Below are 26016 nucleotides of genomic sequence, written 5' to 3'. Positions count from 1 at the left end.
TTCACAACTAATGTTGTTCTACTAAAGGAAATTGACACTTACATATGTTTCTTCACGTGCAACAGAGAGCATTGGAACTAGTTATAGACGTACAACGGGAAAGCCCTTAAGGCGCTCTATAACAAACAGACATAACAGACAAAACAGAGATTCGAAAGCCGGACTCTAAAGAGTAATGATTTTCCTGGGGAGCTGATGAGCTTCATGACCATGGTGGTCATGATCATGGAAGAGAAGGGTTAAGATACCTACCAGACACAGGACCGAACCAACCAGTAGCTTGTCGTATCGCTCCACCCAGTGAAACTTCAGCTGACTTGCACCGTAGAACGATAGAGCCACCAGCGATGTCATCACCAATATGGTGCTGCCCAAATCAAACCATTTCAGACATATGTTCTTCCCTAGTAATAGCATACTTCATTGCCCTAAGACTGACTATATAGAGAGATGTTTATTCGTATCACCTGATCAGCAGAACTATGATGGCGAGAACCATCATGGGCTTTGAATTTCCAACAGCGAGAAAAACAGGAAGAGTTGTTGCACATGGAGATAATGCAGGAACAAGGACAAGCCCAGCAACAGCCATTTTCTCCATGGGTTTGTTATGAGAGTGAGTGTGGCCTCCTTTACCAGCCAGAAACAGTAATACATAGCTTCCACCGAGAATCACAAGCAAAAGGGAAGCAAGCTTGTGAACAGTCTCTTCACCGGCGATGGTATTCGCCATTGTGATCGCTGTTATACCAAGAAGGGAAGTGGATATGACATGCAGAACTGCTCCAAATGCAGCTGAAAAGATTAGTGACAATATCAGAAAATAATGTGTGAATGAACAAATGCAACAACACACAAATCAAAACAGAAAAAGATACATTGAATCATGTAACTGAGCTTGGGAAGGAAAATAGTTAAACCTCAATGGTACATTAAACTAGTAATATGGGTTTCTTTAGGCACTTTTTCACAAGATAAAAACAAAAACCAGTTACCCTGACTTTGATTAATGGATTAAACCCCAGAACAGTTCGTCAACCCCATGTAACCACAATGAAAAGCTATAAAACATCAACACCTTCCCCAAAACAAGTCACATTCTCACTCACTATTCACTAACACAATTGAAGTTGCTTAGGCGATATATATATATATACTTTCTTGACTATCTCTTCATACATTGTGAATAAAGAATTTGATCTAAGCTCAGTAACTCTATGAAAGACTATTCCAAAGCTACACTCATTACAATGTGAGACCCATCAAGATCTCACATCATCATTCATATCCATAACTAGACCACAAAACGCAACACCACAACGTTGAAGACGAACATCATCATCATCATCACAAATTCATTAAACCATTGAATCAGCAGTTTGAATCATTCATAACTATCTATTTCTACATTAATCATAACAATGCCTTAGGATTCATCATCAAACGCATCTAAGAGATGGAAACATACTGACGAAGAGTGTTCTGGAAAGCGTCCATTTCTGCGCGCGTCCGACGATTGAGAAAGGTAGCCAGTGCGTCGGAATAAACGAATGGAGGAGCGACACGGTGGCGATTCCGCCGATCGTCGACAGATCCTCCGCCGTAAAAGTGTCCATGCTTCTTCCTTCTCCCTTAAAATTGAAACAAATTGGATCCCCCGCCAAGAACTTCGATTGCAGATCAGAAGAGGTGTTTAATATGAATCTTCTCGGGATTCATGGGAGAGCTAAAAGATCTGAGGAAGACGACGCTTGTAGAAGCAAATCAGTGAACTGTACGCCATCATCGCCCATGAACCGGATCAGACCGGGTTATCGGATCACTTGATTTTAATTGGGCCTAAGGAAACAATAATTCGATTGGGCCATTGTCATGTTTGAAATTGATACAATGCTTTCCAAAACCATACAAAGCTTTTTTTTTTTTTTTAACAAACATACAAAGCTTTTTTTTATCTCTTTAAAAGAGAAATCCACCTCTCATAATTTTATTTTTCTGTGTGATTTAATCAGATATACAATTAAAAGATATGATATATTTGGTTACTGGATCTTGTGATTGGTTTGAATATTTAACTAAAGCTATACTTTTTAAAGATTAAAACAATTAAAAGATATGATATATTTGGTTTTGTGGATGATTGGTTTGAATAATTGATCAAAGCTATACTTGTTAAAATAATTAAAAGATAAGATATATTTGCTTTCAGGATCTTTTGATTTGTTTGAATATTTGATTAAAGCTATACTTCTTAAGATTGAAACAATTAAAAGATATGATATATTTGGTTTTTGGATGATTGGTTTGAATAATTGATTAAAGCCATACTTGTTTTAAGATTAAAACAATTACAGATATGATATATTTGGTTTCTGAATCTTGTGAATGGTTTAATATTTGATTAAAGTTATGCTTTTAAAACAATTAAAAGATTTGATATATTTGGTTTCTGGATCTTATGATTAGTTTGAATATTTGATTGAATATATACTTGTGTGTTTTTTGTGCATAGATTAAAGGGGATACTTGTATATACACTCATTGCAAAGTAAAAAAGATTTCCTTGTTTAGATATAATTTGAGTAATTGCAAAGTAAGAAAACTTTCCTTTGTGTGTAGATGCTATTTGAGTAAGATCTATTCTTTGTATTGTGATTAATACAATGTATTTTTTTATTTTCTCAAACACAATTATGAATGTGGCATGTCTTGATAGTTTCAACTTCTTGAATATTGATATATATTTAGATGGTAACATCTTGATGGGTGGGTTGCTCTCGAGGTTTCATCTTAATAATGAGAATTAGTACTATGTACTTTCAAATTGATAAATTGGTTAAAGTCAATGATGATTTTTAGAATGAATGGATTGTTTTATTTTTTATGATTTCTAAACTTAATTGTGCAGTTATTGTCTTCTGTTTGCTATATGATTGGTAAAGCACAAGAGAAATTCAATCAGTCAGGAAAAAAATGACAATTAAACAAATTCACTATATTATGATAAATCAATTCACTTCACATGCCCTTTGGCCGTAACTATGGATCTCATCCATACATATGGAGCAGTTATAAAACAGTTTCAGATCTTGGAAGATCATATCAAATCATTTGCAACAAAGGATGAACTTTCTGCTTTTCTCGCCCGAGAGCAGAAACGCTGGCCCACACGGAAAAACACATTGTCATTACGTATATGAAAAGTAACGATTTCGTTAAGGAGATGCGAATTCATTATAAGCTGAATGGTCATGCTAAAGAAGAAGTTTACGAGAAATTCATTCTACATCTCCGTACCCTTGGACCCGTTGCGGTTGGTTTCAATAACTTCCCAAATTACAGTCTTGACGACTTTGGATTTCATATACTCAGTCCAACACCTATTGAACTTGTTCGACCGGGTTTTGAATATAACTACACAAAACATGTGGCATTGTTGATGAGACTGAGAATTGATGTTGAAGGGAATGAGTACGTGGAATTATTTGAAATTTCTGGCCAGAACTGGAGAGATTCTGGTTTTGTTCAACTTGCCATGCACGAGGGGCTCACTAATTTTGCTATTGAAATGGAAATCTGATTGTTATTGTGTATTGAACACTATTTTTAGTGTTTAATTTACTTTCAATCTTCGAAAAAACAAATAATATGAATTAAATTAATAACTTATCTTAAAATCATGAAAAATATGACAAGTAAACAAATTCATTTATCAAGTAATACAAATAATACATATTTGTTACCCTTATTAATCAACTCTCACGCATACTTGCTCTTTGATTGCAACCTTTCTTAATATTTCTTTTGAATTGGAATATCAGTTCAAACTTATCAATATCTTTGACGTTTATCAATATCGGTTTGTGTACCTTTAAAACGACAATATAAAAAGAACATAAAACATGAGATCTTCAAGATGATGCAAATAAATCTGGTCAGGAGTGGATCTTCATAGGACGGCTCAGATGATGCAGTCAGTCGTAAATTTTTATAAAGCATACAATATTGTCGGTTGTCGAATCGTCTATATAATAATTTCATAAATGTAATGTCATAATAAATCAGCGTTATAAAAAAAAGAACATAAAACCAAACCAAAATGCACTGTAATTAAATTTGTTTAATAATTCGATTGGATTAGCGGAAGCACTATAGCCTATTAGTTAAAGTTTAAAGGCTTTTACATCAAAGTTTAAAAGCTTTTACATCCAACTCAATAGTATTGTCGGTTGTCATAATAAATGTAATGTCATAATAAATAATATAATAAATCAGTGTTAAAGAAAAAAATTCGATTGGATTATAGAAATACAATCGTTATTGCACACATCAGTGTATATATATTATTATCAATGTTTTTGAGTTCCAAAAAAAAAAAACAAAGCTCTGGACTGTTTGGGATTTTGAAACTATTATAGCATGTAAAAATTATGAGACACACGAACTCAAGGTAGTTAGGATTCGTATTACTGAATTGAAAAGGTTAACTGCATATCAAAGAGTTAGGATTCGTATTTCAAAGTAGTCCGTCCACAAGGAACCTTGAAAAATTTGGACGAAATCACCAAAATACAGAAAAGCAAACTACAGTATATACCCCTCCCTCCCTCTATGGTTATTAACCTGAGAAAAAATGTATATTAAAGCTCTAAATGGTTCGTTGTCTAACATGTCGGCTGCTGATATCCCCACCGCCGTCTGATAGTTGGGCCCACACGCTCTGAGATTTGTCTTCTCCGCTGCTATGGCTGCCTTCCTCCTCGTAACCAGCCACCGCCTTCAGGAGCTCGGATTGGAGGGTCAGACATTCATCCTTCATCTCTTTGTAAGCGTCTGTCTCCAGAACAGCTGTAATATTGAAGGCCACCCAACCAAAGTCAACCACATCAGAAGATCGATTATAAAACTTTAATATGCAGTAATACTATGGGTGGATCATATAAAACTATGACCAAATCAAAATATGTAAACTGAGATGAAATGTGTTTATAATCCGATTGGTTATAATGTATCGAAACCAAATTGCATGAAACCAAACTGAACCAAACCGAATAACAAATGATTTTACTCGACTTTGATTCCCATGAGAACAAGAAAACCAAAACACAAGATTGTGTCCACCCGTGATTCCAATATAAGAAGCATACCTGCTAGGTTCTCGGCAGTGAATAATAGGCAGGCGCTCTTTAGTTCTGTAGCTTTATATCTGTCAGCCAACGCTAAGATCTTGGCGACGGATTTTACTGATACGCCTTTGCAGATGCGAGCTTCACACAACAACCTGAGCCTATTCATGCCATACTTCTCCGCAGCTTCTAAGAGCTTTACAACCAATGTCTCGTATATTTCAGGCAGTGTTAAGAATTCAAATGTAAGAGTCGTCACAGGCTCCACATCTTCCGGAAGAGAATCTCTATACATGAACTGTAGCAGAGCCTGGAAGGAACAGAGCATAAACATAAGCATGATTTGAAGAAACGGAAACAAGTAAAGAGAAAACACCAATGATGTACCTTGAAAACCTTAGGTTCCAGATCGTTGATAGTAACCTCTGTATTGTTTGCTCCAAGCTCATTGAGAATTTTAGACTTGAAAAACGGAGATCTAGCAGCGAGGACTAGTTTGTGAGCTTGAAACTTCTCGCCAGCAATGTCGAAAGTGACATCAGAACCTTCCATGCTATCCAGCAAAACTCCAAAATGTGATCCAATTTCTGAATCAGGGACGCGAACAGAGTGTAACTGTGGGCGCTGTACCTCCGAAACCACAACTCCAACCGTACAGTTGATTATCAAGCAATCGTCTTTGAGAAAGTCAGACGTCTCAAGCTGGGTACGTCTGATGAAACGCTTGTATCCCCTAATCAAACCACAAAGAAGAAAAGAGAATTATAGGAGCTTGAGTTGGCAGATCTTAAGCAAAAAATACAGGTAAAGAGAAGATCAAATATATCTCTTTTCAAAAAGGATGAAAGTAAACAGGAAGAATAGAACACAGAGCTTCTCCAACAAGGTTTAAAAACATTTTCAATGAAAACTAAGCTAAGGCTATGTTTGGATACACTCAAGACAATTTTAGTCAGTATAAACGCTTTAGAAACAATAGATTTCCCATTCAATTTCCTTTCCATTAAGAAGTCATGAACACCACCCATATTGTCTTGGAACACTGTTCAGCAAGAACCCACATCACTCATGAGTTGCGGGAATGTTACTACACTGACTATGACTAGCTGAATTCTTCCATGATTATTGCTTTACACCATTATACAGCACTGACAGAGTTCAAATTCGGATTCCTACTTAGCAATTTACAAACTTGAAGTACACCCAGCAGCTATGGGAGCCAAAGCAAGCCCATGATTCCTATATAGAGTAACTGAACTAATCACATGATCTATATTCTAAACGCACGTGATCATTCTTTTTCCATCTCACATTAAATAAGCTACCAACCATACGATTCAATCAACCTAAAGTATAAATCTTTAATCGTACCACATGCTTCCTTTGTATTTGAGAGTATAAGGCCCAGTGTCAAGCGTCCGCTCGAAATGGCTATGAACCTTGTGATTCCCCTTGCCGCTTTGATCAACAAGAGAGAGCTCGAAAAGCGCCCTGACTTCACTACCCTCGCTGGCCAACGCGATGAAGACGGAGACGTAAGCGGAGTTATCCTCCGGATTCTTGCCGTCCGGGAAGAAGAAGATCTCCCACTGGTATCCCCCGACGGAGAAGTTATCGCTCGCTATGTGCTTCCCGACGCCCATCCCTTTCGCTAACCTGTACCCTCGTATCACGAATTGGTGCGACCCGTTCACCGTCTTCGTCACCGATCTCGAGCTCGTCGGGGATGAAGCCCGATCCGGATTGGATCCGGACATTGATTCGAATTTACGCGGACTTTAATTTAATGGTGGAGATCGCAGGAAGAAGACAAGCCTGGTTTTTTAGGGTTTTCGATCTCAATTTTGGTTCCAAGACCGTTTTAAAGAAGATCGCGAGAGGGAAGTGAAACAGAGAAGAATGAGGAAGAGGTAAAAAGAGGTGTTTGGTTGTGAGTTAAAGCCTAATCTTTTAATTGTGGAAAAGTCAGATATAATCCTGTTGCCAAACAATGTTCGAATAAAAAAAAAATTTATCAATATCTGACCCAAAAAATAACAATATTAGTGTAAGTCAGACAAATTTGTCTGATATTATTTTTTGTATACCTTATTTTTCTAATTTATCAAGATAATTTTATAATTAAACTTAAACAACTAAAATATAAATACATCCTACTATATAAAAGGAGCTAATTTGAAAGCTCCTAAGCTATGCCACATAAGCATAAATATTCTCATCCAACCAAACTTACAAGTCAGCTACTCTTTTACCCTTTAGTGTATTATAATTCTCAACCAAATATTAAGAGCAAAGCCACCTCCTGCCATTCTGAATCTCCGTCATAACGTTCCTCCACCATTAAACCCCTAAATTGCTATAAATTTTCTATGGAAACCTACCTCTTCAAATATTCTCCCTCTCTTTGTCTCCTCCACATTAAGCTAATTAATGGGAAACATCTCAACAACGTCAGAATATTAAGAACATGGACGGATCAACTCTTCAGCGAGATTTGATTCACCTATAACTTAGAGATCAGACACTTACGGTTACATGGTACAATCCATTACGCGTTCTCTTATGCTATTAGTTGATTGATCTATATTTGTTAATGGTATGGTTTTATTTTGGTATAGTTGCGTGTAGTTTTGATTGCATGATTGTTTGATTAGAAAATGATTGTATAAGAGCGACAATAGTGTGACATCTGCAAGACACATTGTTAATGAAAATTTTGTTGTATATATTAATTTTCAGTTCTCGCAGTTGGGATGCTTGAAATTCTTCTCAACAAGTTGGCCTCAGGTATTACTGTTAAAGGCAGCAGTAACAATCAGGTTCCCTCTGGTATTACAAACTTTCCCAGCTGTCTACCTTTCTTAATATTTTAATACTTCTAAAATAATATTTTCTTTTGTCCAAATAAAGAAAGTAATATTTTCTCTACTTCAGTCTTCAGACTTGATTAACGAATCCATGATTCTGAATTTGTTGTTCTTAATTCACATAAGTAATTTCAGGATGGAAAACATGTGGCTTCTACAAATGGCATATTACCGTTTTCCAGATAACAAAATAACGAACTAGAGCATTTTTTTTGTGGCAAAAAAGATATATGATCTCTCTATTTTGCTTCTATATGGTGTTTTTTAGCTAGACGCTTTTTAGGATATGCTCAGTTATTTATGAAATTCAGCTTAATTTTTCTTTTTTTCTCAGTTTGGTACGGTTCAGTACACCCGAACGTGAAATGGTATAAACTTAATGCCGGCAAACCGACGTGAGAAGCTTCCAAAAGAGGAATAAATTGCTATCCTAAGCCTCATAGCAAACGACACCAGTCAACTTTTTTAAAATTTACGTTACAGCTTTCTACGTCAATTAAATAGGCACACTCAAATACTATTTTCTCTTACGAATATTAAATTCATCAACATAATTTATTATTCAAACTTACTTTGGTTTATAAAAAAAAGTGATCACCGCTTCCAACGTCTTCGCATTATAAAAGAAACAAAACTTAACTTACACTTTCAGAAACTTTAAAACTCCCAATTTTAATTAAACTGTTCTTTAACTAACATGTAATCCGCGCGAAGCGCGGACAGGGGCTCTAGTAATTTATAATAAATAATAAATAAAAAATAATCTGTTAACGTCTAGTCTCTATTTAAGATTTAAATAATCCGATTAGTTATTTATACAAAACGCCTAGTTGCTGTCTATTGATTTTTTTTTTTGAACATTGATATTTTCTTATAACCGTTGGTAATTGTTTTATAGTTTTGATTGCTTTATTCAACTCTAGTAAAACAACATGCCACTGGAATTCATTATATTAAGGCTAATTAGAAATTTTTCATTTTCTCATTACACAAATGTGTACATAGATATAGAAGGTAAATATCAAATATTTATTTATTTTCTGCATAAGCAAATCTTATACATTGTAAGGGTTACTCATTCCTCTGAGTTCCACACGAGAGATGAACGTACTGCATTTCTAGCATACAGTAGGATTAGCAGAACCAATGAAATCGAAGCAGCCAAATTGCAAAGTAACTGTCTTTTGTTCTTAGCTTCCTTTACCATATTTCCAGTTGCCTCTTTGTACTTCTCGAACCATTTGGCTCCAACTTTGTCTTTCTCCTCATGATCCTTGGAACTCAAATCCTCCCTAGGCTCACCAACCGATTCCTTTTTGCGCGCATCATGTTTTCGTTGTCCGGTTTTACCACCGCTCTGTGATGCTTTTGAACCCTGATGGCCTTTGTTTTTCTCATGTTGATCATGTGGTTTCTTGATCACTGGTGGCTTAGTTTGAGGGACTTGTGTCTTCTTGACTTTGGGATGTCTGACGTAGAGTTTGTTGTCCTTGAAGGTAGCTGAAACCGAGTCGATATCAAGGGTCAAAGGAACGGGAACTTCCTTGTGGAAACGAATCCATTTGTTTCCACCAGTTGGGCGTTCTCCTATTAGTCTTAGCTTCCTTGTTGAGCTTACCGCCAACTTAAGTTGTTCTTTCTTGAATCCTAACCACATAACACAATGCTTTTAGGAGCTTGCTTGCTTCTCTACCAAACTACCAAACAAGATTGAGATGAAGAAGAAAACAAACCTGGAAGGTCAACGACAAGGATCTCAGCGTCTGGTTCAGAGGTCCATCTAGTTACAGGGTCAAATTCTTGGTAAACCTTTTCCATTCCAATGTTAGCCATTCTCACTCACTCCTCTTTTTTTTCTTTGTGGTTGCTCTTTTTTTTTTTTGGTATTATAGGTAAACGTTTTTGTGTTGTGAGAAGACAGAAAGAGAGATCTCAAATGATTTTATAGGCAATGAAGATGATGATAAGACAGAGTTTTGTTGATTTGATTTTAGTTTGAAGGAACGAAGGCTTAGTTCTTTGGTTTTTCCACTTCCTCTTTTGTCTTCTTTGTGTTTTCTTTGTCTTGAAGATTTTGATTATTCTTTGCATTGAGTTTAATATTCATTATATACTTTATTATTGTGCTCATGTCATGTCTGTATATGAGAATAACATTTGTCTTATACCCATGCAAACGTTGCATGGTGATGAATCCAAACACCTAAACCACAATTGTGAATAATGCTACATGCAGCTTATTACATAAACCTGTTTAACACGCAATCCCAAACATTATTCTTATGCAATCAAAATAAGTTGCAACCACTTGTAACCAAAAAAAAAAAAAGAAACATAAAACACAGAACGATATCAAAAGTTCTTCTTCTGGTGGATGTTCCATTCCAAGTATTTCTCAACAACATCAAGTCCACAAAACTCCTTCACAACAGGCATTGTTGCTGGAACAGGCAAGTCAAAGCTCAGATCAATCCCTTCTCGGTTATCATTACTCCAGGTCTGAATCTGCTTCTTGGCTTCTTTAACAGCTGCTCGGACCGCACAGTGAACAGAAGCCGCTAAAAGCAACGGTGGTTCACCCGAAGCTGTATCAAAATTCAAAACCCAAAACAAAAAAAGTTTCAGACATACTTTTTTTTAAGTAAGAACATAACGAGAAACCAGTAAGTCACCTTTGGATGAAAGAACACGGTTCTTGTGGTGTCCACTGTTGAGAATCTCGACATTAAACTGTCTTGGGATTGTGTCGACCGTTGGGATCTTGTAAGTCCATGTGCTGTCTGTTACTATGAGACCGTCTGAGTTCATTAGGTACTCTTCAAGCATGAAGAACCCAAGTCCTTGCACAAATGCTCCTTCAATCTGCAAATTTACCATGAAACAACAAATCAAAGACCAAGAACCAGAACAGAACACATACACACATAAGAGTAAGTAGTCTCCAGTGTTTTCACCTGTCCTAAATCCACAGCAGGGTTGAGACTTTTCCCGCAATCATAGATAATATCCGTGCGCAGAATCGTTGTTTCACCAGTCAATATGTTTACTTCAACCTTATTGAAAGAAGTGAGATTGTTTCACAAAATGTAAGAAGTAAGGCTGTTCTTCAATCTTTGGAGCTTACCTCGCTCGCTGCAACTCCATAGTTAAGGTAGTAGCCAGTGGAGATATCCGGCGTGTATACGTTACTAACCGACATGTTTATAGATTGTTGATAAGCCTACACCAGACAAATCAAGAACAAGACCGCTCATAAGTCAGCTATCGCGAATGCAATTAAAGTTTCAGATTAAAAGTTTATACAAATAATGTCTAGTATATAAAAGTATATCCATTCTCCAAAATTTTTGGGAAGGAACCTAAATTCAAATTCATGCAGACTTATCTTTTAGTCCCAAACTCGACAATATCATACTAATCGGCTACAAAATAGTTGGACATGGGCTTGATAAAACCGAACATCAACTCACAATAACAAGAGAACACCAAAAGCAAGAATGTTTCAAGAGTATGTACCTGACTGATGAGGCTCTCCCAAGTCACAGGTCCACCTGTTTTCTCCACCAAAGCAGCATGTACAGGTAAAAGTCTTTCCACTAAGCCATCACAGCAAATCCTCGCCGCTTCACTGCTAGCCTCAGAGGTTGTGCTACCACCAGTTACCGAGCCTTGTACTAAACTCAACGTGTCTGCTTGGATGACACGGATCTTGTCCAAAAGCTCATCGCTTGTAGTACCGCACTGGATCAGTCCAAGTGAATATGCAACCATCTGTTTCACCTTTGTCCATAGCCCTTGTCCTATCTCAATCCCTGGAACCTCAACAACTATTGACCCATCACTCAACACGCTTACTCTTCCTGGTGTGAACCTCATTGGCACTCCATAAACCGCGGGCACACGCGAGATCCCTCTCTTTCTCCATTTGTTCAACGCATTGAACTCCTCAACCACTCTTATCCTCTGGTTAAAACCTGAGAACTCAGCTAGTTTGTCCCAAAGAAGTGGTAGAGTATACTCAGTGGGTTCACCAGCTTTGTTACTATGAAACAGCCTTAAGCTCTCATATGTATGGAGATTAACCTTCCTGATCACATCGACATCAATGGAAAGATATGAAGCAACCTTTTCAATGATCGCTTCAGCTATATAAGATCCTTGTACATCTCCAGGAGCTCTAACTGAAGTTCTGCTCACAGTGTTTGTTTTGCAAACTTTTACATCATAAGAGAGAGCACCCCAATCATACTTCATCATTGCTCCTTGTATCCCTGATGGCATAAGTGGGCTTACATCTTCGCTTAGCCCTGCATCAAGTAGCAGCTCTAAGTCCAAAGCAGTAATCTTCCCATTGGACTTGAATCCAACACTGTATGTAATCTTCATTGGATGTCTTCCTCCAGTAGTTATCATATCTGTTTTCCGGTTCACGTATGTCCTCACTGGACGTTGCATTATGGATGCTGCAAGTGCACAAGCTGCAGCAACCTAAAACATATGTTTAAGTAAGATGAGTTTCCGACCAAAAACCAATTGGTGATAATTATTGGATTGGTCCAACTATCTTATATATTACTTAGATCCCTTCTAGAATACTTTGTCTCTAATAAACTCAAAAATAGGAACTAACCGGCATTGCTTTCATGACTTTCCCACCAAAGCCACCTCCAACACGTCGAGTGATCACACGGACATTATGCTCAGGAACTCCAAGACATCCAGCTATGGTTCTATGTACATACTCAGGAGCTTGAGTTGAGCTATAAACCAACATACAGTTGTCTTCATCAGGCACCGCAAGAGCCGTTTGTGTCTCCATGTAAAAGAAGTACTGTGACCCGAAACTTATCTACATAATTAACATGAGGAATTAGACAAGAGTAGGCCTTGAGAGATGAAAGAAACCAGAACCAACCTTTGATCCAAGAATCTTATGTTCAGCTTCAGACATTCCCTTGTTGATATTACCAACCGGTTTACCACGCAGATATGGAGGGATCTCGAAAAGACTAGACTTCTTGACAGCTTCTTCTACAGATAGTATAGGCTCTTCTAACCCCTCGGTGTCGTAATCAATCACAACAAGCTTTGTTGCAATATCTGCAATCTTTTGACTCTCTGCAACCTACACATACAACAACTTGAATCTAATTTTTACTCTACATAACTGCATGGTTTATATAAAAACGTAATTCTACAACAGACTTACCAAAAAGGCGATGATCTCACCGGCACAATGGGTGACTTCTTCAGCAAACAAAAGATCAGAGGCAAAGAAACCTTTAGTACCAACGTTTTGCCCACCTTTGGGGATATCTTTATAAGTTATAATGCCAAGAACTCCCTCTGGAACTCTGTTCTCCTTGAACCCTATACTCTTGATCCTTGCCAGAGGCATTGTACTGTATATAAATGCACCGTACAGACAGTTCTCCGGTGAAGGAATGTCGTCTACATACACAGCCTCACCTGTAAAAGCAGAGAATCAACGTTAGCTTGTTTCACAAGGCAAATGATTAAAGAGTATTATATATATAGAACTCACCAGATGCTTGAAGCTTAGCTCCAGTCTTTTCTATGCCTTTACCGACCGGACTGTATTCTTGATTCTCAACTATCTGTTGTGCTGATGACAACATAGCTACAGGTCTCAAAGGCTCTTTGCATCCTCCGTTGAGCCAACTGTTTGTAGTTAAAGATCCAAAGAACTCAAAGAGGAAAGTAACAGCCAGGCTTGATCTATAACCAGGGTTTGAAGTACCCTTATCAGGTACTATCTCATCTTTAAGTAAGCTAATAGCTTCCAGCAATACTTCATCAGAGATAACTTTACCCGCAAGGAAGTCTTCGACTTTCTTCGCCCTATGTGCATGTTTGGTCCCATAAGCACCAAAAGCTAACAAGCAATCATTCACTACAACACCATCACCTGCTTTATTCAAAGACACTTCAGCTGAGAAAGCTGCATTAAGAAACGCCAATGCGTTTCCTAGAGGACGCGGTGCTGCTCTGTATGTTTCAAATAGCAAATGAGTATCCAAAAGCGAATGTTTCATCTGGCTATGCTCAGGACCGGCTCTGTGAGTGGAACCGTTCTTCACGGGGCGCCAAGAAGGTATCGTAAGGCTTAAGAGAACAGATTTGGCTTCAAGAGGAGGACGTTGAAGAAACTCTTCAAGTGTGTACTGTTCTTGAACACCTGAGCCGGTACTCATGATCTTCACGGTGGCTCGAGCGGCGACCAGTATGGTTGTGAGATCTGAAGGGAAGTGTTTCCTCTGCGCCATGATGATGTTTCCGCCTATAGTCCCCGTGTTCCTCACGAATCTGCTTGCAATCTTCTCCATGTGAGACGCGATTTTCGCCAAGATGAGAACACTTTCTTTCTCTCTTAGAACCTCAATAGCTTTTGAGATAGTAATAGCAGCTCCTAGCTTAACTCCTTTCTCGTCTCTTCTTACAACAGTGAGCTCAGGGATCCGTCTTATATCGACAAACCTGTCGTACTTCTTGTCTTTCTCTTCTTTGTAATAACCGGTGCTAGTGTTACCAGCAACTAACTTAACCGACACTCCATTTTCAAGCCCTAATAAACTCTGAAGCTCAGAGATACTAACAGGGCTTGACCATCTGTACTTTCTTGGATCATCATCAAGACTCTTGAGTTCCTTCTTCAAGAACTCAGGAAACGTACAGACCTGAGAGGAAAGTGTATGGTCATAACAAGGCAACCCCTTCTTGCAAAAAGTATTGAACCCGAGATCTTCGATATCCACATCAGCTGAGAAACTCTTGCAAGCGTCCACTAGCGGTCTGTATCCAGTGCACCTGCATAGGTTCCCGGAGACAGCCTTCTCTGCTTCTGCAGCTGTTAGGTTTGAGACGCCAGCGCGAGGAGGATGTGTCTTGTCGGCGTTTAAGAGAGCAGAGAACATGGAGACGCTCATACCGGGCGTGCAGAAACCGCATTGCGTGGCGTGAAAACCGGCGATGCGCTCGTGGACTGCGTGGAACCCGGCTCTGCTGTTGCCGAGGCCTTCTGAGGTTGTGATGGAACAGCCGTCGATGCTGCAGAGGAGCGTGAGGCACGAGCTGACTGTGAAGTCATCGACCTTTTCGAGGAGGGGATCGTACTTTGAAAGAAGAACAACGCAAGCACCACAACCACCTGTGTCCAGAGAATATACATTTCTTAGGTCTCGGGTTGTTGCTTGCGACACAAGTTATAAGGTAGTCTTTTCTAAATAGAAACAAAAACTTTACGGACTTACTGTTAACTTCAACTCATGGAATTAAAGAGAGCGTGATTCGAAACATATATCATCGTTAACTTTATATTATCAACCAATATTCATTTGTTATGGGATTTTGATATATGTAGACCATGACCACACAAGTTTTAAGCTTATCAATATTATTCAGTGTTAACTTTTTATCTATCATTATAAACCAGGTAATACAGGTATACATTCCAAAGATTTTGTATACATGCATATAAATTCACACAAACTAATTTGCTTACGGATTATTAAGTTCGACATGTAAAACAAAATCCCCTTGTTTAATAAACAGAAAAATTGACGTTTGCAATTTCCACATTGCAAAAAAAATACTTTTTTTTTTTGTAACTGAAAAAAAAAAAAAAACTTTACGATTTACTTATAAAGAAATATAGACCTAAAAATGTTAACTATATGTGTGGATTTACAAGAATCGTTCATCTGTCTGATTAAGCCAGAGACAGTCCTCTGAAATCCGAATACCTTTTGTGACACAAAAAGACAAAAGGAAATCATAGTCCTAATCTAATCACGAGATTCACGACTTAGAGAAAATAATCAGTCAAATCCGAGACAAAAGCACATAAAACATTATCATTGATGAAATCTTGCAATAAATCTTTTATCAGTAAAATATCTTATATACTAACATAAAAGTCACAATTTTGATTCATATGTGATTTTTAAAAAAATAAACTTAATAGATATATTCCTAAAAAGTCATTTTACATTTAATATATAATTTTATCATTTAAATTTTGAGTCTACCCGAAATTTTTATTGGGCTATCAATAATTGGATTTAAAGAATATATGATCTATTGGATTTATAGATAGTATAAATTAAATAGATATAATTTAATATTGTAATACTATACCTCCATATGTTAAATATTTAAATATTTGTCGATGTTAACTTTTAAAACTATAAAGATTTTTTTTTAAATAACAAAAATCATATTATCTAACAATGATTAATATTTACTACTTTAAATCAATGAAAACAAATTTTAAACTATATAGCTTATTTTAAAAATTCAATAAAAACTAAATGTTTAATTATTTATTAAATAATATAAATTTATGAAGCGAAAAGTTTAATTTTTTAAAAACTTTCTAAATTTTTGAAATGTTATTGAATATGACGATAAAATAATATTTTACTAATCTTTTTATATATAGTTAAGTTTTTAATAATGAAATAATAATCCAAAATAATATATATATATATATATATAGAAGAAGATACAAATACATGTGAAAGTTTAAAATAATCTATTCAATGAAAAAATATACAGTAAACTTATTATGTTTTAAAAATTGATAGACACATATATTATAATATATATCAATTTAGAATTAAAAACAAAATATTTATCTAAAAATAAATAAAAACAAAAAGAGCGCGCGGTTGCACCGAGATGTAGTTATTTTTTAAAAAGAGAAAAGATGTGAGAGTCTATGCTAATTTATAGAATTTCTAGACATATATTAAATTATCTTTAATTAATATTTTTAACAATTTATTTAGAACATAACACTGATGAGAATTCCAGTGAATCGAATTATGACAAAATAACAAAGGGAACACGGCTTCGGTTGCTTCAAGATCTGAGGTTTTTAGAGAGATGGGTGAGAAAAAAAACTATTCTGTCGGCGGTGTTTTTAGTTTGGAGAGAAAACTATTCTCACATATATTAAATTATGCAGTTACAAAAAAATATATATATATATATTAAATTATGCTCGTATATAACACTGATGACATATAAAGTCCGAAACAAGGGCACAAAAACATTCATAAGAGCTAAAGCTTCCTACATAGACTGCAGATTTAATCAGATTTTCTAAGAGTTTTGTTGGTTCTTTTTTCTTGTTGGAGAGTTCGTTGTTATTATACAAAACAAGAGTTGACAGAAAACAAAGATAGAGAGATAACTCTTATACCTTCGCCACAACCGAGCTTGACGCTCTTGAAAGGAGTCTTATTACGCAAGAAATCGATGAGTGTGGTTGAAGGATCAATGGAAGAGAGGTCGATCTCAAATCTTTCTCCATTAACGGCGAAAACAAGAGAGGTCTTGCTCTTCATCGTTTCTTCTTTCTCCTCTGTCACTTTCTTCTCACCCATTGGATTTATATCTCTGTTTTATACTCGGTGCAAAGCAAGATCTAGTTCCACGACATCGATTCTCTTAAACCTGAATTTGCTTTTTGATATGTGTGACTGACACAGTGTTTTTAGTATTCCTCTGTGACGTCTACAAGGAGAACACACAATAAGATTCGTGGCATATATTTTATATTTATATAGTAAGTATTAGTCTATTAGATATGTTTAGATGTGAGATGTTTTTACATGGCGTATGACTAACGTAGTGCGGTTACTTAGGGTAATGACGAAAGATAACGATAGCAACTACATTAAATTACATGGAAAATGGTTCACCATCATTTGTGTACTAGTGTTTTTTTTATTAAAAGAACCTTTAAGACTAATCAAACTTTTACTATTCTTTTCTCAAAAACAAAAAGCTTTTACTATTCTTTTTGTTTACAAAAATTGCTTATGCTCTGTTTACTATTCTTTCGTACTTTCCTCTTTTTAGCACGCGATAGGTCAGCGAAGCGTGAGCGGGCGCGGAAAAGGAAAGGCCAAACACTTCGGCCCTGAATCTGAACTATACATCATAGTAAGTTAGTAACAACTTAAGTATGTAAATTGTTAAGACTTGCATGGTGAACAAGAGAAAAAAAATGTATGTGTGGATTAGCTATAAACATGAATAGCTAAGATTCTAAGAATAGTTGTTCATTTTTTTCCATGAACTTCGAATACGTACAACTTCTTCTCACGGCGTTATAAGGAAACTTCAACTGCATGAGATATTCAAAGACTTTCTATTCCATTGGAATCAACGTCCTTATCCCACACACACTTTTTAATAGTATTAAATAATCAAATTTTCAACTTTGTTGAAAAATATATGGTGCATTTTAAATATGTGAAAAAGATCAAGCTCACGAGTCACGACTATTAATGATTCACAAGAACCTTTGTCTAGTTGTTTATTTTTATATCCTACTATATAAAAGGGACTAAATTCAAGACTTTTAAAACTATCCACCTCAGCCAAAATATTCTCATCCAAAAAAAATTAAAAATAAATGTCATTTAAAAGATAATTAACTAATATAAAACTTTTGATATTTCTAAAAATTTCAAATTTGTAACTGCTAATTTATTAATAGAATCATATATCTATATTGAATTATGTTCTATTTTTAATCGTTACTTTAAGAGTAAATAAATTATTAATTTATAATATATATATAGTTTATAACTTTATATTGTAGTTATAAATAAAGAGAAAATAACCGGGAAAGGTGAAGAAGCTCATAAAAAATTATGTAATTAAAATGGTAAAATGGTGAATATGATGAAGTGAATCTAAGAAAATTTGTTGTACAAATTATGGTGCTTTCTTCGTCCACTATCCTACTATATAAAAGGGACTAAATTCAAGGCTTTTGAGACTATCCACCTCAGCCAAAATATTCTCATCCAAAAAGAATTAAAAATAAATGTCATTTAGAAGATAATTAACTAATATAAAACTTTTGATATTTCTAAAAATTTCAAATTTGTAACTGTTAATTTATTAATAGAATCATATATCTATATTGAATTATGTTCTATTTTTAATCGTTACTTTAAGAGTAAATAAATTATTAATTTATAATATATATATAGTTTATAACTTTATATTGTAGTTATAAATAAAGAGAAAATAACCGGGAAAGGTGAAGAAGCTCATATAAAATTATGTAATTAAAATGGTATAATGGTGAATATGAAGAAGTGAATCTAAGAAAATTTGTTGTACAAATTATGGTGCTTTCTTCGTCCACTATAATGATTTAAAATAATATATATTCATATAAATAAGTCAATATTTGTTGTTTTTTTTTGTAAGATGTTAAGATTATCATTTTCTGAAAGGTTACACTGATCCAAAGAGATTAGTTTGTGGAGCTAACCAAACGAGGATTATAGTGTTTACTTTGGAAAAAGTAATAGGTTGAACGATAGATGGCGTGCGTGTTTTTTCACATGGAAATCTGCACATATATTAAAATTGTAAGGTTTGAATCATAGAGAAAATATAGTGTATATGACTGAAGTTGATTCATTCCGAAACTAAAGATGGCTAAAATTCTTCTTTGTCAAAATGCATAGATGTGAATCTTATATGAATAGAGTTTTCAATTGCTTATAGCAGTGTAATAAATTTCGTGTATAAAGGAAAAAAAATGTTATATAAGTGAAAACAAAAATTATGATTTTTTTCTTGTGCCTATAGGCTCTTCGCAATTTGAAGAAGAAAGAACATATTGTGTGAAAATCTTTGGCTCGGTCAAATTTTATCGAGTTGTTTATAAAACTGTTGTTATATAATTCATGTAAATTTTCAGTGTTGATTTAAAAGCCCAAGAAAACTCATCTATACTGACTTTTTGATTTTTTTCTGTGATTTAAATTTAAAAAAGATAAAACTTTCGATAAGTTATGTAAACTCAGAACAAGTATTTAACTTTAGAAAGCATTTACATGTTTCAAACTTATAATATATACATATATAATGTTTAAAATTATGTATATAAAACCTGTATAAAATGTGCTTAAATATGTTTCTCTTCTTTAATGTGTTAATTGTACTATATATAACATTATTTTAAAATTTCAAAAAGTTTATGTCACATACAAAAACCATCAATAAAAAATATAATTCTCCATCTACAACCAGAAAAAAGAAAAACTATAAACATATAAATTTAAATTAAGAAAAACTAACATTGGAAAAACAAAAAAATAATGTAAAAGAAACAAACCGACAAATAATATTATAAATAAAATAAATTATAAGACACAATCCGCGCGAAGCGCGGAAAAAAATCTCTAGTTTAATTAAAGATTGGTATTTTGTTCGCATACTTGAACGTTGAATATTAAATCATTAGTTTTTCAACTTCTTTGGAGTAGTTGTTTTTTTTCAGTTTCTTACCAAAAATTTTCTTTTAGTTTTTCAACTTTGTTGAAAATGTCTGGTTATTGTCTATATTGATTTGATTACTGATTTATTGTCTATATTGATTTGATTACTGATGCGCGAAAGTCTTTTGTACAATTGTCCAAGTCTTTACAGATATCATGAGATTTACTACATTGATACGTAAACAATACCACAAAACGATCAAAGAGAATTAAAACACATACTGTGATTCTTCCATGTGCATCCATGATGACATTATTGGTCCGTTTTTATACAATTAAACAACTTTGAACTTTACTGCAAAACCTTATCAACCGAAGATTCTTATTCTAACCTAACTGAATGTTTCCCGAATAAATGCTCGATTTGTTGAAGCGGGTGCTTGACCTCGGGCTTGCCTGGCTTCGTTGGATGCTAGTGTCGTCTTGTACAAGTTGTTTTTGGTCGGACCAGATCTTTAAGAGCATATCATCATAGAAGTCAAAACTACCGGGTTTTGTATCTCGGTTTAACTGTGGTCCTTATTTTGTGGCAAACAGCTATAGGGTTTAGTTGAGGCCTCAATTTTCTGACTATTGCTTATTGCGTCTGTCCTGCTTAGACTTGGTCGAGTCGTTGTAGTTTTTTTTTTTCTGATTTTTATTATCTTTGTATTTCTGTCAAAAATCTTAAAAATTAGTAATAATATTTTTATATTTTTATTAGAAAAAACTGATGTTTTACAATTTGATAAATCGAACCGAATAACAAAAAGACCACCAGAAGACATATATATAACCTTCTGTTTTTTTTTATCTATTTTGATGTGACTCTTGATGGAATATAGTCAAGAGGCTCAGAGCAGCCGAAATAGAATTGAATGCATGTGAAGCACTTTTTGTGTCAAAATGTGAATTTCATTACTAGGTAATGTGCTTTGAGATACAAGATGATTGGTTTTAAATCTGCCCAAGGCAATTTGGTTCCAGAGAGTCCCCAAATTTTTTTTTTAAATGACCCTATGAAACAATCCAAGGCATGTGAAGCACTTATTTGGCAGTATGCATGGTATATATTGGTGATAACTCAATCGGTTATACATCTAGATAGGAAGATAGTCTTTAAGGTTACGAATTCGATCATCGATGACTCTGGAAGGTTACGAAGTTTTTTGGTTGAATAAACTTTAGACATTGTCACAAGTCGTGACTATTCCATTTTTATAAGTAAAATCATCAGTGATTCAAGTCTTTTCTGTATTTTTAAAAAAAAATTTAACTGATAATTTCTTTTTTTTTTTAATTTGTTTTAGATAAGTTTTATGACAACGACTTGTATAGATTAAGGTTTTGTAACTAATATAAAAACAAAGATTAAGGTAAGGATCGATGTAAGAATAAGAGACATAAAGGAAGGGACACCTTTTGGAGAGAGAAAGAGAGAGAGAAAGCAATTTCCAGAGGGCTCGGCGGTCGGCCGGCGCGTGAGCGTCCGTGCCGCCGCCGGAGCTCGTGTTTCTTTCAGATAAAATCACCAGGATCCGGCCTTCTCCTCGTTTCTGCCGGTTCCCGCCTGTCCGATCTCTGGTCTGCCACCAACCGCTTTGGTTCTGGTCCTGGAGTAACGACGCGGTGGCTGTGTAGATGACGCGGAGAAGACCTTAGTTGTTGTCGGAATAATATCTCCGGGAGGCGGAGGCTATCGCAGATCCGTCGCCGCCGGTCTTTTGTCTCCGTGGCGGGGAAACTCCTTCAGGTCCGCCGTCATCGGATCTAGTCTCCGGGGGGTGAAGGCTTCTTCAGCCTTGCGTCGCCGGCTCGTGGCCCTTATTCTTTAGGGTTTTGTTTCTTTCTTTTCTTCGGTCGGGTTTTTTTGTTTGTTTCTGTGGGTTGGTGTGTTCGTCGGAGGAGATGGAAGAGCTCCGGCGGAAAGAATGAGGATGCATGCGATTCCTCTGGCGGGTCCCGGTGGTTAATGTTGATGGAGGAGCTCTCGCTACGGCGATTGAGCCTCTCCGGCTTGAGTGGCCCAAAGTTGGGTGAAAGTAAAGAGGAACGGAGCGATGGAGCTCCGGTTTGGCCGGGTGGTCCGGTGGTTGGATCTCCGGCGCCGACGAGTTGAGATGGTATGGCGCTATCCTTGTGACACGTGTTTCTTCGCGGAGGAGGATCGCGACACGTGTACAAGCGGCCAAAAGTGGGTTTAGTGAGGCGGCAGTATGCCTTTCCGCCTGCTCCCTAGGGTTTTCTCGTGATGGGTCCGTAGGGCTTAGCCCATTAGAAATTTGGGTGTCCTATTTGTTGTTGGGCTTATGTTATAATATTGTACTGGGTTTGGCCCGTTTCTTTTATAATATTAAATCCCTTTGATGGAAAAAAAAAAAGGTAAGGATCGATGTTAGTCTAATGTATGATGATAGCTTGCGTAAATGAAATAACGTGGTTCTAGGATGATGAAGACATGAGATATGGATCTTGTACGACTACAACTATTAGTCTCTTAATTCAATCTATTTAGGGCATCACCAATCATGACATCAAATTTGATATTGAAATTACGTAAAATTTAGTTTTTTAGTGTCATGTATTTTTGGTTATCTCCAACCATGATACCAAATATTACACCACAGTCTTAATAATTTTTTTTATTATTATTATAATTAATAAATAATTATGTTTGTTAAACTTTTGTAATTTTACGTTTATATAATTTATTTATATTTTATTTTTAACAATATTATACTTCTATGTATTTATTGTATATAAATATTCAAAATTACAAACTATTAATTATGAAAACCACATAACAAAATAATAATTTAATTAATGTTTTGAGTGTTTATTTCAAATTTAATATGCAATTTAATCTTATCCAACATATGTTATTAATTTCTATATTTTATAAATACTAATTCAAATTTTACATTATTAAAATAAAATATAAATTTCTACGATATTTTATTTTTCATAATATAAAGTAAATGATAATAATCATTTAGTGATTTCTTACTTGAAAATAAAATAAAATATTTAATTATGTAAAAATAAATAAAGAATACAAATCATACATTATATTTTTTTCCCAAAATGAATGTAATCATACATAATTTAATTATGTAAAAATAAATAAAGAATGTAATCATACATTATATTTATGTTTAGCTACAAATTTGAATTAATTAATTAATAATAATCGACCTATGTTATTAAATGAAACACTATAAAATATGTATATTAAATATTTAGTGTGATGAATAGTATTATACCAAATTTAGTGTAACAGTATTCACTTTACACTAAATTTGGTGAGATGATATAAATTTTAGTGTTACATTGAAAATGAACTTACACCAAATTTGGTGTTTTGTTGTTTCATTGGAGTTGGATTTAAGGCTATTACAACTTAGTTTTTTTTTTTTAAATTAACTTAGTGTTTTTTTGCTGTCTCTATTAATAAAAAACGAGAAGGACAAACTCCCATAACGAAAACAAAACAAAGCTGTACATTACGATAGAATTAAAAGCTTTTAAAACTTTTGAAAAACCCAAAAGAACAAGAATGCTTTGAACGTGAAGATGATTCATACAAAAATTAAAGATCCCAATAAGTTTGTGCATTCAAGAACACCATTAAACCTTATCAGCCCACTAACGATTGTGTATAGGTTAGACCCATATGGAATTATTATGTCCACCAAAGGATGGGACATGTACACACTAGCTAATGCTGGACACTATCACATTACCCGCTATCTTATCTGTTACTTCATCTCATATGTTCTAAGAAGAAAACTCACATTGAAAAGTCAAACATCTTTCATCATCTTATTATTATCTGTTATTATAAAGAGAATAAAAAAAGGAAGAGATGACAATGAAATAGTAGACGTTAGAACTTCGAATAAGAGATCTGTAAAGCAAAATGTGACCGTTTGGAGTATATGTAAACGTGCTTTTGCCGTTTGGACCTCCAAAAAAGCATCTTTGCACGATTTGCCATATGATTCGTGTCTGCTCTTAGCCTTAATAGTCCTTTTCCCTTTTTCATTTTCTTATTACATTGGCTCCCTTCTTCTAATTTAAATAGTAGCAATGTAAACTCTTACATAATATGTGAAGGACCAACCTATATGGATATTACCTTTTTTATTCTATATGGATATTACTTATTTACCGATATAAACTAGTTTGACTATTTTGGGAGTATGCAACGCTCGTTGGACATGCATAAAAAAGAACACCACATTAAACATCTTGACCAAAATTCAGAGGCAACTATCTCAGCAACACTAAGATTGTTTCTGATATAAAAAATCAGAAAAAAAACGAGTTTCCGTCTTGCTCGTAGCCTATTACCGAACGAATACACATAAAAGACAAATAACCTGAATAAATGGAAGAATAATTCATTTTAATATAATGTTTAATTTCCCATGTTATACTTTGTAGTATAGCGCATCAACGTCAACGCTCTCGTAATGGAAAGATATGTTGTAAATTATTCAGATAAACCAAAAATAAGTAATAGAAAACATAATATCTCTTTTTCAAATCAATTATTTTCCCAGTAAATATCATTAATTCAGTCTTGTTGTGTTTTTTTTTAATATTCATTCTATTTCATTTTAGTTGTCGTTTTTAGTGTATGCACACAAATTAAGAACATATTTAATTTTGTATATTTTCAAAATAAAAACATCATTACATATACACCTAACCATATTCTAACTAACAGAAAAATAAGCTGCAAAATATTAATATTAATAAATTTTATATTGAAAACATAAAACGACACTTAAAATGAAACAAAATTTAACTTCATAATGACAAGTAATATGAAATGAAATGAGTAATAGTTTTTTAGGGCATCTCCAACCCTAATCTAAAATCCACTTCAAACTCCATTTTACGGTAAAATCATCTCCAACCCCACTCCAAAACTTACTCCAAAATAGAGTAATAGATATGATTACTCCAAATATGAAATAAACCAACTCATTATTCAAAAATAGAGTTGAATTTTTTTATTTATAAAATAGTCTTTTATATCTAAATATTTTCGTTTTTAATAAAATATTATTATAAATACATATATAAAGTAAATAAGTTATGGCAACATAATTGGCTATCTGTACGTAAATAATGATACGTACTTTTCTTTGAATTCAGTGTGCCCACTATTCGTGCCGAACTTTAAGGCTCGTGAGAGTGGATAATTGAGTCCATAGATTTATTTTCACTCTTTCTATTATCTTAAGAAACCTTAATTTGTAATATGATACTAGCAAATTTGCAAAAAAAAAAAAAAAAAAAAAAATATATATATATATATATATATATATATATATATATACATTTGATACGTGATTGACCTAGTTGTCGATTAAAAGTTAGTAGAATTATTAATATTCCATCATAAACATAAAATATTGTAGCCAATAGTTAAAGCAAAAACTAGCAATGTCCGATTTTCATTTTGGAGCAGCCAATGCCAATAATTTATAACAAAAAACTAAATTACTAAAAACTCCATCATTCGTTTTTCTTTTTAAATGTGAAAGCATTTTAGGCTATTATCTAATTCTTTTTCTATTGTTAAACAATTTGTTTAGTTGAAAGCTTTTTTTTTGTCAACTTATTAGAAAGCTTATTCTTAATGACAAAAGACAAACTAAAAAAAAACTGAAAAATACTCTGTTATACATTTTCTTT

At 34.5% G+C, this 26016-nt stretch overlaps 4 protein-coding genes and 1 long non-coding RNA gene across 5 annotated transcripts; 1 reads left to right on the top strand and 4 right to left on the bottom strand.

Annotated features, from left to right (window-relative positions):
* On the bottom strand, nt 1-1786 carry BNAA02G05200D. The gene is made up of 3 exons (XM_013866559.3): nt 1469-1786; nt 468-795; nt 1-367 (listed from the first exon to the last, which is right to left on the bottom strand). Exons 1-3 carry the CDS (start codon nt 1614-1616, stop codon nt 166-168), a joined length of 678 nt encoding a protein of 225 aa, XP_013722013.1. The 5' UTR covers nt 1617-1786; the 3' UTR covers nt 1-165.
* Nucleotides 1787-4470: 2684 nt separating this feature from the next.
* On the bottom strand, nt 4471-7022 carry LOC106425683 (BTB/POZ and MATH domain-containing protein 5-like). The gene is made up of 4 exons (XM_048746519.1): nt 6498-7022; nt 5514-5859; nt 5148-5436; nt 4471-4848 (listed from the first exon to the last, which is right to left on the bottom strand). Exons 1-4 carry the CDS (start codon nt 6881-6883, stop codon nt 4649-4651), a joined length of 1221 nt encoding a protein of 406 aa, XP_048602476.1. The 5' UTR covers nt 6884-7022; the 3' UTR covers nt 4471-4648.
* Nucleotides 7023-8916: 1894 nt separating this feature from the next.
* On the bottom strand, nt 8917-9926 carry LOC106425804 (inactive protein RESTRICTED TEV MOVEMENT 2-like). The gene is made up of 2 exons (XM_013866521.3): nt 9727-9926; nt 8917-9640 (listed from the first exon to the last, which is right to left on the bottom strand). Exons 1-2 carry the CDS (start codon nt 9824-9826, stop codon nt 9069-9071), a joined length of 672 nt encoding a protein of 223 aa, XP_013721975.2. The 5' UTR covers nt 9827-9926; the 3' UTR covers nt 8917-9068.
* Nucleotides 9927-10130: 204 nt separating this feature from the next.
* LOC106425715 (indole-3-acetaldehyde oxidase-like) lies at nt 10131-17581 on the bottom strand. The gene is made up of 10 exons (XM_048746518.1): nt 17220-17581; nt 13539-15161; nt 13203-13462; nt 12909-13118; nt 12624-12842; nt 11510-12481; nt 11118-11213; nt 10948-11046; nt 10666-10855; nt 10131-10578 (listed from the first exon to the last, which is right to left on the bottom strand). The coding sequence occupies exons 1-10, from the start codon at nt 17401-17403 to the stop codon at nt 10346-10348; spliced, it is 4086 nt and encodes a 1361-aa protein (XP_048602475.1). The 5' UTR covers nt 17404-17581; the 3' UTR covers nt 10131-10345.
* LOC125581317 lies at nt 17113-18101 on the top strand. The gene is made up of 2 exons (XR_007318981.1): nt 17113-17350; nt 17882-18101. It is a non-coding gene; the product is annotated as an uncharacterized LOC125581317 (long non-coding RNA).
* Nucleotides 18102-26016: the final 7915 nt, after the last annotated feature.

The sequence above is a fragment of the Brassica napus genome, chromosome C2 (assembly GCF_020379485.1).
Source record: "Brassica napus cultivar Da-Ae chromosome C2, Da-Ae, whole genome shotgun sequence".
Lineage (NCBI taxonomy): Eukaryota > Viridiplantae > Streptophyta > Magnoliopsida > Brassicales > Brassicaceae > Brassica > Brassica napus.
Note: the sequence above shows the minus strand (reverse complement) of the source record. Positions and strands in the feature narration are given on the sequence as shown.

Bases quoted from the DNA above. Each gene is read 5' to 3' on its own strand.
- LOC106425683 (XM_048746519.1), bottom strand. From the start codon at position 6,883: ATGTCCGGATCCAATCCGGATCGGGCTTCATCCCCGACGAGCTCGAGA. The intron at 5,860-6,497 runs GTACGATTAAAG...TGGTTTGATTAG, and splicing joins AAATACAAAGGAAGCATGTG to GGGATACAAGCGTTTCATCA. The intron at 5,437-5,513 runs GTACATCATTGG...TGTTCCTTCCAG, and splicing joins TGGAACCTAAGGTTTTCAAG to GCTCTGCTACAGTTCATGTA.
- BNAA02G05200D (XM_013866559.3), bottom strand. From the start codon at position 1,616: ATGGACACTTTTACGGCGGAGGATCTGTCGACGATCGGCGGAATCGCC. The intron at 796-1,468 runs GTATGTTTCCAT...TAATCTTTTCAG, and splicing joins TTCCAGAACACTCTTCGTCA to CTGCATTTGGAGCAGTTCTG. The intron at 368-467 runs GTGATACGAATA...TGATTTGGGCAG, and splicing joins ATCATAGTTCTGCTGATCAG to CACCATATTGGTGATGACAT.
- LOC106425804 (XM_013866521.3), bottom strand. From the start codon at position 9,826: ATGGCTAACATTGGAATGGAAAAGGTTTACCAAGAATTTGACCCTGTA. The intron at 9,641-9,726 runs GTTTGTTTTCTT...TTATGTGGTTAG, and splicing joins CCTTGTCGTTGACCTTCCAG to GATTCAAGAAAGAACAACTT.
- LOC106425715 (XM_048746518.1), bottom strand. From the start codon at position 17,403: ATGGGTGAGAAGAAAGTGACAGAGGAGAAAGAAGAAACGATGAAGAGC. The intron at 15,162-17,219 runs GTATAAGAGTTA...CTCTGGACACAG, and splicing joins CAAGCTCGGTTGTGGCGAAG to GTGGTTGTGGTGCTTGCGTT. The intron at 12,482-12,623 runs GTTAGTTCCTAT...CATATGTTTTAG, and splicing joins AAGTCATGAAAGCAATGCCG to GTTGCTGCAGCTTGTGCACT.